A 16,879-nucleotide genomic window follows, 5' to 3' on the forward strand; every position below is an offset into this window, starting at 1 on the left:
ACACACACACACACACACACACACACTCACAGACACACACACACAGACACACACACACACTCACTCACACACACACACACACACACAGACACACACACACACACACATATACACAAACAGCACCAAAAACATAACCTACTTGGTAAAGATAACAACATTTTAATTAACGAATCTTTTGTTTTCCCCCCTTAGGACTTACGATGACCAAAACAAAGAAGAAAGAGAAGAAGGGAAAGAAGTCCATTCCCGAGGCGGGGCCTCTGTTGCCACAGCAACAAGAACAACAACAACAGCAACAACAAACAAACAGAACACTGAGCGATGTCAACTTCAGATGTAAAGGTAGGAGGAGTTTCAGTTTAATTAGCCTTTCTTTTCTGGGAACTCAATACTCATATCACTAATCTCCAAGCAGATCCTACGGTCGCATAAGATATTATCAAATTCAAAAGGTACCAGAGGAGTGAAGCCGGCTTAGGAGTCAGTGTGTCTCGCTACATGGCAAATGTACACCTCTTGGCTGACTACACTTCTTGGCCCGTTTGGTACTATCTTATGCCATTGTAGGATCTGCTTGGAGATTACATACCACTTTTTATTCAGACAATCACTGATACAAGGAGATCATGGGAAGAAATAACATGCCCAGGTTTTTAAAGTATAGTGAATTACTGTGTTGACAACAATCCAACAGACAAAAAACATTTTAAGACCCAATAATTAGTCTTTCTTGATGAGGAAATGTGTGTGTGTGTGTGTGTGTGTATGTCTGTGTGTATTTTTGTGTCCCTGTGTCTGTATGGCCCTGGTATGAGAAGTTAGCGATGAATTTAGCCATGTCTCTTCCAAACCCAAACAAAACGTCCGAGTTAGTCTTTAGTACTCCTTTTATTCACTGAGCATTGTTTCTTTCCTCCCCAAAAAGTGTGAGGAATTACCTGATAAGTTATTATTAGTTAGGCTTGCATAGCATTGCTTTGTAAAAAGGTACTGTACTCTTCTTCTATCTTCTTATTTCTTGAACAGTTAAGCGCCAAAATGTGTAAACTGCTGCCGATATAAACTGGTCACTCAGTCCAAAATCCGGTCGACTTTTTTTATCGGTTCAACAAGAAAAAAAAAACGGTTTTGTACCGACCTGTACCCACCCCTACTGAGAACCAACAAATGTGACCTTAGCGAGGCCTGAGATCCATTCTTGTACACCATTATATTCTGAAGTGCACATCGAAAGTCTTCCCGTATTGTTGTCCGTACGTTTGACTTTGGGACTCCGTTTCTGCCAAGTGGAGTCAAGTGGAAGCTTACAGCACAGTTTAGAGAGAACAGATGGCGGGACAAAAAGATCTGAAGTACAAAGGAGCAAGTTACGGTCATTATGGCCAATTGTGGACAGTTGTGGCTTCGCTGGTTCCCAGGGAGGGTTGGCGGCGGTTTGGCGCTTTGAATTTTGGGCGGCCGTTTATTTCCGTGTGAATATTGGCCTGGACGTGTGGCGCTGTATGGACTTCTTTGTCTGTCCAAGCATTTCACGTAAAGTACATTAGAATAGAATAGGAAGTTAGAGTAAGCTAGCAAGGGCAAGAAGTTTTTCTGTTTTGAATCTCCTTGGAGTGAGGTACAAGTGTGGAACATAATCTGAATAATGATCATAGAAGAAAGATGTATTTGCTTGCGTAATAATATGAATATAGAAAAATTTTGTATTGAAAACACCCCACAAAATGACAAAAATCCCTCCAATTATGCATGGTCTAAAATAAAGAGAATTAAGTCCCCCAATGGGTACCTTTAGAATGACAACTTTTTATGTTACCTTTTCGAAAACATGGAAGGGCCCAGTCATCCCATATAATCAAATCAACATGGCATAGCTAAAATCCAGTGCAATAGCCAAGTGGGTAGAGTGTTTGCCTTGCATTTGCATGATTTGGTAGGTCGTGAGTTAGAGTCATACCAAAGACTTAAATTTTTAAGTTAATAAATGATACAGCACTCAGCATTTGGGGAAAATGTATGGTAGTTGAACACACACCACTACCAGTGGATTAGCCCTCTGCTGTAGTCATTGCACAAAGTTGTGTGGCCCAGGGCTACTGAAACGGAGATGGGCACCGCCATATGTGCCATCAGGTGGGGGAAGGAGTTTGACTTTTTGGCTTGAGTTGGCTGAAATAAAATCCTGACTAGAACCCTGCCAAGTCTTATTCTTGTAGACTGGTGAAAAGACAGCCTCTACCAGGCTCCACAGGTTGCTGGAAAACTAGTAGAAATTGGCCAAATAGAACAGAAAACACGCTAGAGGAGTTGGCCAGCCTAAGGTCATAAACTGTACTCCTCAGTCATCTAACTCCTCTGGTGTGGTTTCGGTCTAATTTGGTCAATTTTTAGTATTTTTCCAGCGGCCTGTGGAGCCTGGTAGAGGCAGAAAAGAGACCCAGCAGCTACAAAAGGTTTAGATATTACATCACTGTAGTAGAAATTGGCCAAGTAAGACAGAAGCATGCTTCAGGAGTTGGATGGCCTTAGGTCACAAACTGTGCTCCTCTGCTATCTAACTCCTCTGGCTTGTTTTTGTCTTGTTTGGCCAATTTCTACTATTTTCCAGTGACCTGTGGAGCCTGATAGAGGCAAGTGAAAAGAGACAGCTATAAAAGGTTTAGAAACTACATTACCAGGAGGCAGAAACCTTTGGAGAGAAATGCGATGATTATACTGTTGAGTTTTAGAACAAAGGAAGATTATTTCAGGTATGTTCGGCGGCAGGTGTTGAGCCCCAAGTGTCGAGCCAGTGGCTCAAAACAACTGGACACTCCTTTGTGGTGTAATGAAGTAGAAAACTGTGATGAGTGTGTGTCTGACAGAGGCGCCATTGTCGGGATGGTGGAGACTCGACTGTGTGCAGATCAACTCCTTCATGTATCTTTTGCTCAACTACTTTACATATCTTACTGTAGCGTGAAGAGGGGACAGGGATTTTCGCAATGTTTTGATACTATCCGTCCCTGTAAAGAATAAATGTATTTTAAATGTAATCCATCTAATCTGTAATTTTATAGCAGAGGTACATACATATGTAGGTGTAGGTTAGACATCTAGGTTGACAATATTACAAGGCATTTCAATCTCTAGTCTACAACTTGAAAACATTCACAAAAGACTTTCCTGGTGACATCAATCACTAGAATGAACTGGCAGAGTAATTCAATACAACTACTGTTACTAGAAAAATGGATGAACCGTCAGAACGTGTCCAAAAGTCACTAAATTGACGCAAATGTCAGTCATATCAAGGAGGTTGAAAATTCAACCTCCTTGGTCATATGTACTGTACTACTGTCTACATAGATCACATACATATATATCGATAGTTCCTAATTATAACCAGTATGGTCAGGAAAGATGCTGTCCTTTATCTCATACCTGTGACGCGAAAACGTTTGATACAGGTGTTCTGGACCGTGTGATAACTTTCCGTATCACACAGGTTCTAAGTTGTATCACACAGGCTTCCTTCGAGTAAATTGAACTATTACGAACAGGCCGAATACGGCACGGTTGAAAATTCGAATACCGGATTCGGACAGTAGAATTGCTGTTGTTACAATCTTTTGTTCGAGAACACATCATTTTCTCAACTTCTGGTGTATTTCACATCAAGATATATCGAAATATGTGTTTTCTCAGGTGGGTATGAGTCCTATCATGACATAAAGAAAATAGAACACGTATTTGTATTACATAGCACAGTCCCATGTACTGGAGAGTTCCACACAAAGTCCTCCTTTCTGGTTTAAAGTAGGGTTGTAGATCTGCTATACATGGATTCTATATCAGGGCTGGAAATTCATTTTTGGGAATAGGTGCACTTGTGCACCCAGCTTAAGGAAATTTGGTGCACCAACAAATTTTTGGGTGCACCACTTAAATTTGAGTACTAACCTAATAATAAAACTTAGTTAAAAGCTATCAAATTCTTAAACAAGTACCATGACAGACATTTTATTATCTTTATAACACTTAGATGTCAAGAATATGATGTATAGTAGTATACTTTGATGTCTTTACATACATAAACCTAAGAAAATATTGTGCACCCACAGAAAAAAAATTGGGTGCACAGCTCCAATTTTGGGTGCACCTGGGTGCACATGCACCCAGTATTTCGAGCCCTGTATATGTAACAGGTGTAAGAAAGCGTTGTAGATCTACTCCACATGTACATTTTGTAGATGGCTTCTACATGTAACAGGTGTTACTGTATTGATGCTGAATACTGTATCATTATTCAATTATCACACTCCATTTGATAGTGGTGCATTCATCATAATTTTCTTTATCATCATGATATGATATGTTGTTAGGCTCTGTTTCTTGTTGAAAATTGTCCATTTTTACCGTGGGATAATTTTGATGACTTAGATTAAGTTCCCAGTACTGCTGACAAGACATACTTTGTTTTGCAAAGGAAAAAATCAAAATTAAGAATCAGCAAAAAATTTCTCTCCTTAACCAGCCACTCCTTTCTCAAGGTCATAATTCCTTCCAAAAGTAGGCTTCCCAAGGTCACTTGTTTCTTTACAAGTCACTGGTCCATTCTTACACAGTTGCAAAAGTGTCACACTAACACCGTAAAGCTTGTGCACCAATACGCACCTGAAAGGGTTTTCTACAGGTGTGAACGCCTTGAATAAATCCTTGGCAACTGTTGCTAAGGTAATGGAGATCCTTCCGACACACTTGACCTCATAGTTTAACCGCCACAACAAACAAGTCAGACTAAACAACGGGAAACGTTTTGTTGGGGGTACAAAATGGTCGGACGGACATGTGCTCATGAGGTTTGGGGCAATCACCCCTTCACTGAAGGAGATTGTGTAAAACACATTATGTCATACCTGTGACGCAAAAACGTTCGATACCGGTGTTCCAGACCGGGCCATAACTTCCTTATCGCACAGGTTCGAAAGGCGTGACACACAGGCTCCATTCAAATAAATCGAACTGTTTCGTGCGGGCCGAGTGCGGCGCCATCAAATGTTCGAATACCTGATTCGGACGTTGGAACATTACTGTTGGAACACTTTTTTGTTCGAGGGCACCAAATTTTTTCAACTTCTGGCGCATTTCGCATCAAAACAGGGGTTTTCTCAGGTGGGTATGACATAAATAAGATACAACACGGTGTATTCCGCATCACCCTCGGTCCCAGCCCTCCCGGGGGTCAGATTGCCCTCCGGCCTTCGGCCGTCAGGTGATCCGACCCGCGGTCGGGCTGATACCTCGGGGGATACGGAATACATCATCATCGGTCGACGTGCTCAAATGTAGACATGTTCGCACATGTCTACACACGACGGGGTTATACCGCCCCTTACGGGGTGACATACCCTTTCGTAGGCTAATTACAAGACGGGGATGCGCCAGGTCTCCCGTCCGGGTGAATGATGTAATTCACCATGTGGCTGATACGAGACAGAGGTTCGCCAGGCCTCCATCCGGGTGATTTGAAGTGAATCACCAACTCCCGAAAGAAGGATTTGCACCAACGCACACCGCACCATCGCACGTGTGGGGGTTCTTTAACGTGCATGGGGTGTGACTCTCCCCATACACGGGACCTCCATTTAACGTCCTATCCGAGGGACGACTCATTTTTTCACTTGAGTAAAGTGAGGAAAGTCGTGTAAAGTGCCTTTCCCAAGGGCACAAGACCGGCAACACGGTAGGCGGATTCGAACCGGCGACCTCTCGGTCACGGGCCGAATACAATACCACTGTGCTACGCGGCCCCACGTAATACGGAATACACTGTGTTGTATTCTATATGTTCATGCTTTTGGCCACTAATACCACAGTTATCTCCAGCTTTATTTTTTCCTCCCGTCCCAGTTATTATTTTTTATAGAGCATATTGTTGTTTATTTTCATTTTTAGCTTGAAAAAAAATGCATTTTCATCAATATCATGTCACAACATTCAGATTTTTTAAATGTCGATATAGATTTAGATACCAAATTGAGGGGAAAAACTTGAGAGCAACATTGCTTATGACTGAGGAGTTTCAGTACTGTACAATAATGACTAGTATTTTTACTTTGTTGTTGAAAATTCCTTCAATTTCAGAAGTCCAAATGAAGGAATAGCACATGCCTTTAGTTTAGTAACTGTCTAAGTACCTTGGCCAGGGACTGGTCCCTTGTTCCTTTCCATAATACAAGGATTTGTTTTCTTAAAAAAACTTGAGAGCCAACAGTGCTAAGTGAGTATAGAGTTTCAGGATGTGAGGTTGATAGGATTGTTTCTTATATGTGTGGCCCCAGGCAAAAGGTCAGGAGGTCAGGTGAGTCTGTCTTGTCTGATGAGGCCTCAGATTGTGGTCTAATGACACCACAGGTTAGCCTAGCCTGGTATCCAGCCGTATTATAGTCTCTTCTGTCCTCTTCGCAAAGAGTATTTGTAGCTCCTTGCTATAATTGGGCTGGATACCAGGCTAGGTTAGCCTGAATACCATCAGGTTTACGTGAGCACCATCCAGGTAGTAGTTCGCTCCTATGTTCGCTTCTGCTACCCGTCTGGATAACTGCACATTCAAACCTTTTGGTGGTAACGTCAGTTAATGAGCGAATTAAAAAATGGGTTCTTTGATGACAACAGGCCCTCCCACAAGCAGGCGGAGGCGTTTCGGGTGTTGGAACGCCTGAGTGTTCGAACAATCGCTTGAACCCATTCCTTAATTCGCTCAAGTGTAGTGACCAATCAGTGCCCTCATCCAAAAGTTGGACAATTCCAGACGTTAACATGTTTAAGGTTCCCAGACGGAATAGCAGAGAAGCGACTGCATATAGTGTATGACAAACGCCAGAGCGAACTATACTATCCGGTTGGTACCCAGGCTAACGGCAGGTGTTGCTGGTTTGAAAAGCTGTTCTACCTGAAAATGTCAGAGCTACAAGGACGTCCATAAATACCTCGCTAGCCTTGAGAAGGGCTGTATTGGTGAATAAGTTTATCGAGGGGTGTATAATACGGGGATGACATGTACAGTTGGCACGTGTGGCCAGACACTAGGACTGTCTCTTGCTTAAAATATTTTCACCGATTAGGGAAGTAAATCTGCAGCAGCAGTTCAGAAGGGGTCAAGTTTTACTAATTTGATGAAGAAGTCAGCTCAGGGACATTTTATTGGCAATAAAATGCCAGCAGGACAGGTTAACCATTTAATCTGCAAAGTGGCGAAAAACGGTGGCATGGCATAGCGTAAGGATAGGATGTTTGATGACTCGAAGTCTCAAGGTACTGGGTTGGAGTCGCATGATATGCTCCTTACTTCACTCAGGTGAAAATGAATACCTAGTTCTGGCTAGGACCATCCCTCAGATAGGATGCTAAATTGAGGTCCCTTGTTTGAGGAGAGCCACACAAAAAGAACCCACAACACTTTTATTCTGTCCGATAACCAACAAATTAAATTGGCGTAGCCTAAAGACTGTCCACAATCTAAAAGGCATCTGGAGCGAAAACATATGATTATGAAGCAATTGTCCTGGTTTGACCCCCAGACAATTACTGGTTCTTCTTGTGTGCCTTTGGGTCAAATCAGGGCATCTGTACAATATCAGGACAGGCAGTTAAACCAGCTGGCTTTAGCGGATGCTGGAGATGCCACCACAATGGACTGGGGGCCTTGGCTAAGTAAACATACAGGAGAGAGTAATTAGTACCCGGAGGGTGCTAACGAAGTTGTTAACGAAGCCATGAGGTGTAAGGAGGCTTGTCCTGACAAGTTAACCACTTGGTCAGCTGTCAAAGTGTAATTTAAGAGCCTCAGAAATAACCTGATTCTGAAGCAGATTGAAAAGAAGATTGAACTGAGTTGTGAAAAGGGGTCTGAGAGGGAAGTCTGTAATGTCTTATTCTACGGTCACATTTCCTAACCAGGGCCTGGTCAGGCAGTTTGCAGGAACAAAAAGTAAAAGTGTATTTTAAGAAACATACAAAGATTCTGCCAATGACTATTTTTTAAACATTTCGTGTGTTTTGCTGTCTTCTACAGCATACTTTTCGTTCCCCAAAACACCCAAATCGGGCACCAACTTGAAATTGTTGCCCAAGCATTAGTCAGATTCAAATTTGTCTTCTGTTTTGAATGTTGTCCTCTGCTAGCTTAATTAGAAATAATAATTGAGACCCATGAGGAAGTGAACTGGAGTGTACTAAAATATACCTGTGCCATTGAGAAATAAACAGTAAAGATATCCTACAAAACAGTATTACTAAGATCCCAACCTGCCAAATTAACTCTCCCTCCCCTTGTTTTATAGTGGAATAACCACAGAATGAAAGTGCTCAACAACATGAGTATAGTTCAATTGCAATATCACATATCCGTCATATTGATTTTGTGCCATATCCTTGTTGTGAACTTTCCTGGGGATATTTCTGCCAGACTGAGTGTATCCTACATATACCCTAATCTCCGTTGTTCTCTGTTGATTATGCAATGGGTAAGTTTTTAATCCTCACACTTAGTCTACAACCTATAAAGCATTTTAAGTACCATTTTGAAGTTTTTATGTTTAGGAGAGGAATTAAGGGGAGGGGATTTGGCAGCAAAACTTCTAATGCCAAAATACCAAGTCATTACCACAACCCAAGGGAGGAAGATATTGTTTTACGTTTCTCTATCTTTCTGTGTGTCTTACTGTGTGTGTTTGTTTGTTTATCTTAAAGTTAAAAAGTGAATTTCTACGTGTGTATGTGTGTATCAAATGGATGAAGTCTGGGATCTCTGCATTGTTCATGATTGCATTGGATGAAACCTGAGTATTATAGAAATCATTTACGAGAGGGGCATAAGAGAATAAGCGCAATAGACAGAGGTACACTTTCAAAGTTCCTTAATGTTTCTGTTGTACAAGCTGACTTCAGTTTTTCCTTCTGTGTTTCTTTATTTATTTGCAGATTATGTCATGAGGCAGAGGATATACATGTAATAGTGAAAGTTGCTCATTGTTGTAATGTTTTCATGTTTATTCTCCTTGTTTTTTGCAGAGTATGTGACACAACAGAAGAGACAGACGTACATGCAATATGTACAAATGAATATGTATACCATATATAGAAAGTTTAAAACTTAAGTATTTCTGTGTGTTTTGTGCAGAGTATGTGACACAGGTCAGAAGAGACGGATGTAAATGGATATGTATACGATATAGATGTCTCAACAAAGTTTGGTACACATGTACTTATATATTTCCTTGTGTTTTCCCAGAGTATGTGAGTAAGCAGAAGCGAGCGGTGCAGCTGTGCATCGTGACCCTGTTGGTGGCTCTGGGGTCGTTCGCGGTCGGACTCCGCGCTCACTTTGTCACCGACAACGTTAAAGTGGGGGCGTTCTGGCCGGGCATCGTGGTACGTGGTCAGAAAGTAGACCTTCTTTTGGTATCCTCCGATATGACTTCAGCCTATGGTCATCTGTGGTTTGGAGTTGGTCAGCATGGTTATCTACTAGCAGGGCTCGAAATACCACCTGCATATGCACTATAGTGCAGGTGAAATTGGAACTGTGCAGGTATTTCTGGTGTCTACCTGCACCTAACCTGCACTGGACCATGTACTGGGTTTTATACATACATGTCATATGATGTAAGTGTATGTGGATTGTTATTAGCTGCATTAAATGTTACTACCTGTAAAGTATAAGAGAAAAATAGCAATTGTTCCCGAACAATTTTAGTATGATCCATACTTCCTAAATTCAGAGTTGTGCAGGTAAAATTTGTCTGGTGCAGGTAATTTTCAATGTTACCTGAACCAGTGCAGGTATGCAGAAAAAAGTATTTCAAGCCCTGACTAGTCTTTATGATATGATATGATACAGGGTTTAACAAGTTTTCTAGAATTCACTTGCCCTATCGGGCAAGAACATGAAAAATATACTTGCCCGAACCAACTTTTCGCTTGCCCGAAATTTAAGTAACAGTTCTTTATGTATTTTCACTTCCAGTAGTGGAATTCTATTGGCTCCATTTTTCTGTGTTAACCAATGCCGGATGCCATGACTCTGAAAAGTAACAAGCACATGTATATCAAAATCTCACGCATGGAAAAATCTTACTTGCCCGATCGGGCAAGTGGGGTAGGACACGTGCTTGCCCGATCAGCACTTTCACTTGCCCGGGACAATCAGGCTAGTGGACTTGTCCAACCCTGTGATATGGTATTGGTTTATGTAGTTGTCAACTTTTGTACAGCTCAACTCACATCACAGCCAATGGCTGAACTTTGTGGGGATGCTATATACATATTGGGTAGAATTATTGCATAAAACAATCACGTACATCGATGGCCCTCGAATGACATACTGTAAATGCAGAAACTTTCGCGGTGGATTAATGTTCGCGGTTTTCGCGGCGGCCGCTTCACCGCGAATTTAAAACCACTGCGAACAGTAAGAGACTACAGTACATGGTGCTACCGCGAAATTAAATCCACCGCGAAAAGTCCATTTTCCCGCTGCCGCGAAATTAAATCTCCGCGAACTTAAATGCATTTACAGTATTATGCATACTTACGGTAGATTAAAAACATGGACACCTTGTTCACTGTAGAACTGTAATTGAAGATGGTAATCTTGTTGCTGTTCTCTGACAGGTTGCTGTGGGCTCGCTGGTATCTCTGCTGGGGGTCTGCAAGTCTCAGAAGGGCAGAATATGGGTGAGTTTGTGACGTTCGTTTCTCCATAAATTCAAGCATAAACATAGATAACATGTAGGAGAATGATCATTGATATTCAAGTCACAACAGTCAATTTGAAGTTAAAAGTTTAGTTTCAAGGTCATACAAATCTTTGGGCTTGAAATTACCTACAATAATTTGTAAGATCATAGAAATATAGTTGCAATTTTGCATACTAGAAAAATCCACGCTGAATATCTGCATTTGCATTGTTTGCATCAAATGGTTAAATATTGTAGTTCACAAAACAGTGGCTTTATCTGCCGGGTTTTCCAAAATGCAGTTAAAATTGCAGGAAACCGAATATAAACAATAATTTATCATTGGATTGTTGGTATCCACATTACTTTCATCTTGAGTTGCTCACCATGGCTCAACTCTAAACCCTCTATATTGTGCCAGTCATCTTAACCCTGTCACCATGGTAACATGGTTACTGTACCTAACCACTGATTGGCTGTTGCTATGTTACCAGATGGCTGCAGGAATGGTGGTGCTGGGGGTGGGTGCAGTCATGGCCATGATCGGCACAGTTGTGGACGGTGTGGCGGCAGGACTTGTGGCAGTGAGTACAATAGCTACCTTATGTCAGTTATCACACCTAGAACTGCTACAAATGTACATCGTATCATTGTTTGCAGACATCAAAATCGTATAGTTAAAAGAATAAAGCTTATTTTGTGACAGCACATTTACAAAATATGCTACCTCTTTTGCCACTTAAAATCTAATGTAAAGTCCTTTGCTTTCATGCTGGTTTCATTTCACCAGATTTTGTGGTGTTTCAAATTGACACAATTCTTTTCTAGTAACACATTGAAAAGGCATCTTCATGGAAATGCATCTTCTCGGAAATAAAACCAACACCTAAGTTTCGAGATTTGAGTCTTTTACAGAAATTTTATATTGACGAGTTTTATATTGACGAGTTTTAAACAATGTCAGTCTCATGTTGCAATTTTAAACTTTGAATCCGTACGCAAAATAAAGCCCTAACCAACAAGCTTTTGATCAGTCCTCTGATCCTTATCAAGTTTAAATGACCCAAAGCCTAAGTCACACATCCAGACTGGAAGTGTGGCGTCAGCAAAGGGTCAAGTATAAAAAAAATGTCAGTCTTTTAAACTAAATTCAGCATCCTGTGTTTCCCTCCACAGAAAACAGACTTCTCAATGTGTTCCCACGTGAACGGTCCGACGGGTTACGTAACGTGCGGTGAGGCCGGGTACTGGACCTTCGGAAAGTGTGACATGGTGGTGTACCATCGGACGTGTTATTGCTGTCATCTGTATGCACAACAACACTGCAACGTGCCGGGATACAGGTACGTATTTGTTTGTTTGTTTGATGACTGTTAAATTTATATTATGGCAGTTAGGGCTCACTGTCAATTGTTTTTTTTTTATGTTTTGATTTTTTGGTACTTCATGTGTTTCAGTTTCAATTGTCATGCCACTCTGTGTTACTATTGTTTATTTTTTGAAAAATGAATAAAGAAATATTAAGAAAAAAACACTTGTTTCTCTCCCCAGAAATCTAGACCCTCTGAAATGCTATTTCCCAATTGTGAGGGGCAGATTTTGCTGGTAGACTCAATTTTGTTCAATTAGTACCTTCACATGCCAATTTTTATCTATCATAGCGGATGGCATAGGCAAAATTTTTGTCCGTCCAGGACAGAAGAACGGATGCTGGCTATAACCCTGCTTTATTGTAATACAATGTAGATACTAATCAGCAATGTTCCTCTCCCCAGCCTGTCGATCCAGCCCCACAGATTCGACAACGTGGACTCCTGTCATAAACAATGTTCCACTCCCTCTTCATTCTTACTTCAATTATAGTATTAATAGATGATTGATAGATAATTATAGATACTAATCACCAATATTCCTCTCCCCAGCCTGTCGATCCAGCCCCACAGATACGACAATGTGGACTCCTGTCATAAACAATGGATTAATTACCATTATTAATTATAGTATTAATAGATAATGATAGATACTAATCACCACTGTACCTCCCCCCAGCCTGTCGATCCAGCCCCACAGATACGACAACGTGGACTCCTGTCATAAACAATGTTCCACTCCCTCTTCATTCTTACTTTGATTATAGTGTATTAATAGATGATTGATAGATAATTATAGATAATAATCACCAATATTCCTCTCCCCAGCCTGTCGATCCAGCCCCACAGATACGACAATGTGGACTCCTGTCATGAACAATGTTCCACTCCCTCTTCATTCTTACTTTGATTATAGTATTAATAGATGATTAATAGATAATTATAGATACTAATCACCAATGTACCTCTCCCCAGCCTGTCCATCCAGCCCCACAGATACGACAATGTGGACTCCTGTCAGCAGGTGGAGGTGGAGTTCCAGGCTCTGCTCTGGGCTTCCACCGTCCTCAACATCCTGGCACTCGCTGTTGCCGTGACAACCGTCATCCTCATCAGTGCCTTCAAGTCAGCGGTAAGGATGACAAGCCATTGCAACCATTTTTTTTCTTTTTCTTCTTAAGGTCAAGACAAATTAGCCAAATTTTGTTGTTCTGTGTGTTTGTGTAAGATTGAACAAGCAGGTAAGTTTGTTGATATGGAATTTTTTCTGTCACCTTATATAAACTTTAGGGTACTATCAATCAAAACTTGGCAAATTCTTTGAGATAAATAAACAAGGAACTACCTTTAGCTGGAAGGATACCTTTGCTTTCTAGAAACAAACTGTTATCAATGAAAGGATCAGTATTATGACTATACTCAAAATGTATAGTAGGAAACTGCTATTTACGATATTGCTTTATATCCAATTTGTTGAGAATTATTTTACAATGATAATGAAACAGATAAATAAGGTTGTTACCTACAAAATGTGAGGGTCTTAACTGAATTTTGTGTTTCAATGGTTTTCAGAGCATCCATCCGCTGGTATCAGCTCCTCCGGGAGTGAACCCTGCCACCCCCGTGGTGATCTACAATGGCGCAGGCCAGCAGCATGTGCTGACATACGCCCACTGCCCACCCTACCCCGGCATCCCGACCCAACCACCCGCCTACCCCAACGGGGAGGGGCAGCAGCGACCAGGCAACGAGAAACCACCCCGCTACTCCTTGTAGTGGGCCATTCAACTGTAGTATTTTAGTTCAAACCAAGTTATTTTTTGGTTCTCATTTTGGCAAAACTTCAGAAAATGATGAAAACACAGGGTTAGAAGGGAAACCTAAATCTAGTTCACCCTTATTCGCAGGGCATTTAGGACTATCAAGTCAACTGATGGTAGTTTCAAGCTGCAATATTTTGACATTTGAAACATCAACTTGATGTACCCATCTATCCACTTTATAAAATCATGCATACCAAGGTACAAACTTTTCCCTTTATGATAATAATTTCTTTTCTGGGGGAATCACTGAATTGGTGTAGCCCTTATGTGGCCTTACAATGCTCCAAACTTTAGTTTGTATAGTGACAGACTTAACTCTTGAAGGGCAACTTTAAGTCGAATCTGTGGATGCCATGCCTTTGTGCATTCATTTTGGCTTTCTTTTCTCGAATTAATTTCCAAGAAAAAACAGCTAATGATATTTTGCTGTGTGAAACCTAAGTTACCACCACTGTCGAGCTACACTCCTACTTTGATGCTGTAAATTTTTGTGCCTGTTTGTACGCTTTGCATCGTTACCTCATTCCTCCACTTTTCTAAATGTAACAAAAGTTATTCATCTGACTAATTTTTGACTAATATTTCCAGTGTTTATATGTAGTCTTTAGTCATAAGATTTTTGTAGTAAGATACTTAGTTGAAAGTTGTTGTTCTTGTTGTGCCAAAGTTTAAGCAATTCTAGTAGATGTTTCCTGTGGTAGGTGTAGCTCATCCAATAAGGAATAGTGTAAAAATCTTATTTGACCTTGATTCTCTGACATTGAAAACTTGACTTTGCTGAATCAGAAGGTCAAACTGTGCATAGATAAGTCATAGGTCAAATGTTTGTCCTAAGGTCAGAGTTCAAAGTGCACTTAGCTCTAAGATGAAATAAAGATTGTAATGAGAGCACCTTCAGGTCAAAAGGTGAAAAGTTGTGCTTATGTCAGGAGTCAAAGTTCAAAGGCCAAAAAGTTGTAAATACCAGGTCTGGAGACTGTTGTTAGATTGTTTAGATGATTCGTTTGCATTGTCAGTCAGAGCCAGGGTCCTTGCTTGTCCACACTGTATCAAAAGGTTGGGGTGTTTGATTCCCACTCTCAGAGTTGTGTTCCACACTCTGCCTTCTAGTTGGGACTAAGTTTCAGAAAGCGTGCCTTGTCTTGTGCACTGTCTGAACTTCACTCCCGCATCCCACCATGTTTTGTTTGACCTTGACAGCAGAGCACAAGGTCACCCTCCTCTGGCTGACATGTTTGTTTGCATGTTCTTCTATCTGTGTTGAAAGTTGTGATTATTTAATGTTATTTCATTCTAGTATTAAGTTAAAAGTTTAACACAAGTTTTGTACATATTCAAATCAACCACTATATTCCAAACTTAACACTTTATTTCTTTCAGAGTCTAATATACATCTACGTCTAGAAAATTCTTATGTGCAAATATTCTTGACTTTTGCAATATAATTTAACATCATCTAAGCAGACATGAGTGCATATATTAACAAATTTTTATTCTGTGTAACTAAAATTATGTTTTTCCCTCGAAGTCATGAAACTTGCTTGTGAGGCATTGTGGGTAAAAAAGGTCAAGGTCGTTGACATTTGACCTTCAGAATAGAATGTGGTTCTTAGAAAACAGGTCTGTAGGAAACCTGAGAGGAGCAGAATTTTTGAAAGGAGCGGTGAAATTTAGGTTTTGGTAGTACGATGTGGTTGTGAAAAGTCATTTTTTACTAGGTTCTAAAATGACTGAATCTAGAATCAAATTTCGTTCCTAAAGTTTGTCCTCTTCTTTCTTACTTAGGCTAAGGCCTATCTATCCAGAGAAAAATCTTTTGATCTTCTCTTATTTACTTGGTGTTTATGCGAACACACCAACCAACAAACCCAGTTCAGTATTGGTCCCGAAGAAGGCAACAATGGTCGTTTAAAATTTGATCCCTGTATGAACCTTTGTGTTTGAAGAAAGTTGAGCATTGTACTATAATTGCTACCAACACAGATGAGCGTCCATGAAACCCAAGTGTCTATTGCAAAAAGCATCATGTCGGCAAATTTCATGACTTCTCCAAACAGTTTGAGCTTTATGTATATGTAACATGTTAACTTTGATGCAGAGTTTTGCATTGTTGAAAAAGGTATGTTTTCGATTGCAACTTAACACTGCATTCAACAGCAATAAACTTTAACCTAAATAGATCCTTGCTGTATTTCTGTGTTGTTTCATGATTTTTTGTGTGTGTGTGTGTGTATCAGGGCTCTAGCCAGCGTCCGTTTTTCCGTCAATTGGCGGAAATTTGCTGCGTGTGACGGAAAATTTTTTAAACCAATCCGTCAACCTTGACGGACAAAAATCCTTGGTGGAAGCTACAGGCGGCTTGGGGACGCCGTCCACGGCCGTAAAAGCCACACACTGTTTTGCTATTGTTATTATTGTTGACGAATTGTGTCGGCGTCCTTTAGCATACGATAATCTCATTAAAAACCCGTTTTTCAAGGTCTCAGTTCAGTCTTTCTAACTCCTGGAAGAGTGTTTTCGCGACAATGGGAATTGGCTGACGAAAAAAAATTTTGAGCTGGCTAGAGCCCTGGTGTGTGTATTTATGTTACTGCCTGTGTGTTATGTGTGCGTGCGAGTGTGTGTATTGGTGTATTTATATGACTGCCTGTGCACATGTGCCTGCGGGCGGGTGTGTATGAATTAGTTCATACATGGACGTTATATACCGGCCTTTGGTTCTTACAAGGTATCTCCCTTTGTTGTAAATATGAACTCATTCAAATGATAAAACTTCATGTAATACTACAAAGGCCAAAGAATATGTATAGCTCAAGCTCCAACAATACCTACAAAAAACACAAGTTGTACAAATGCTGAGGTTTCCACTGTAGCTGCTTGTATGGGTGAAAATTGAGATTTTTTCCCCACCCAGCACAATGGTAGAACTGCGCCACCTAGTGAAAGGAACCATATTTGCAGACCT

At 40.7% G+C, this 16,879-nt stretch overlaps 1 protein-coding gene across 1 annotated transcript in view; it reads left to right on the top strand.

Moving 5' to 3' along the window:
* LOC118428263 (transmembrane protein 255B-like) overlaps nt 1–16,094 on the top strand; it is a 28,912-nt gene extending 12,818 nt beyond the window's left edge. Inside the window, exons 2-8 of the mRNA XM_035838278.1 lie at nt 193–342; nt 9,275–9,414; nt 10,657–10,719; nt 11,216–11,305; nt 11,898–12,064; nt 13,067–13,223; nt 13,664–16,094. Of these exons, the coding sequence (XP_035694171.1) occupies nt 201–342; nt 9,275–9,414; nt 10,657–10,719; nt 11,216–11,305; nt 11,898–12,064; nt 13,067–13,223; nt 13,664–13,867 (963 nt within the window). The 5' untranslated portion in view covers nt 193–200 and the 3' untranslated portion in view covers nt 13,868–16,094. The remainder of the gene's footprint in view (nt 1–192; nt 343–9,274; nt 9,415–10,656; nt 10,720–11,215; nt 11,306–11,897; nt 12,065–13,066; nt 13,224–13,663) is intronic.
* Nucleotides 16,095–16,879: the final 785 nt, after the last annotated feature.

The sequence above is a fragment of the Branchiostoma floridae genome, chromosome 12 (assembly GCF_000003815.2).
Source record: "Branchiostoma floridae strain S238N-H82 chromosome 12, Bfl_VNyyK, whole genome shotgun sequence".
NCBI lineage: Eukaryota > Metazoa > Chordata > Leptocardii > Amphioxiformes > Branchiostomatidae > Branchiostoma > Branchiostoma floridae.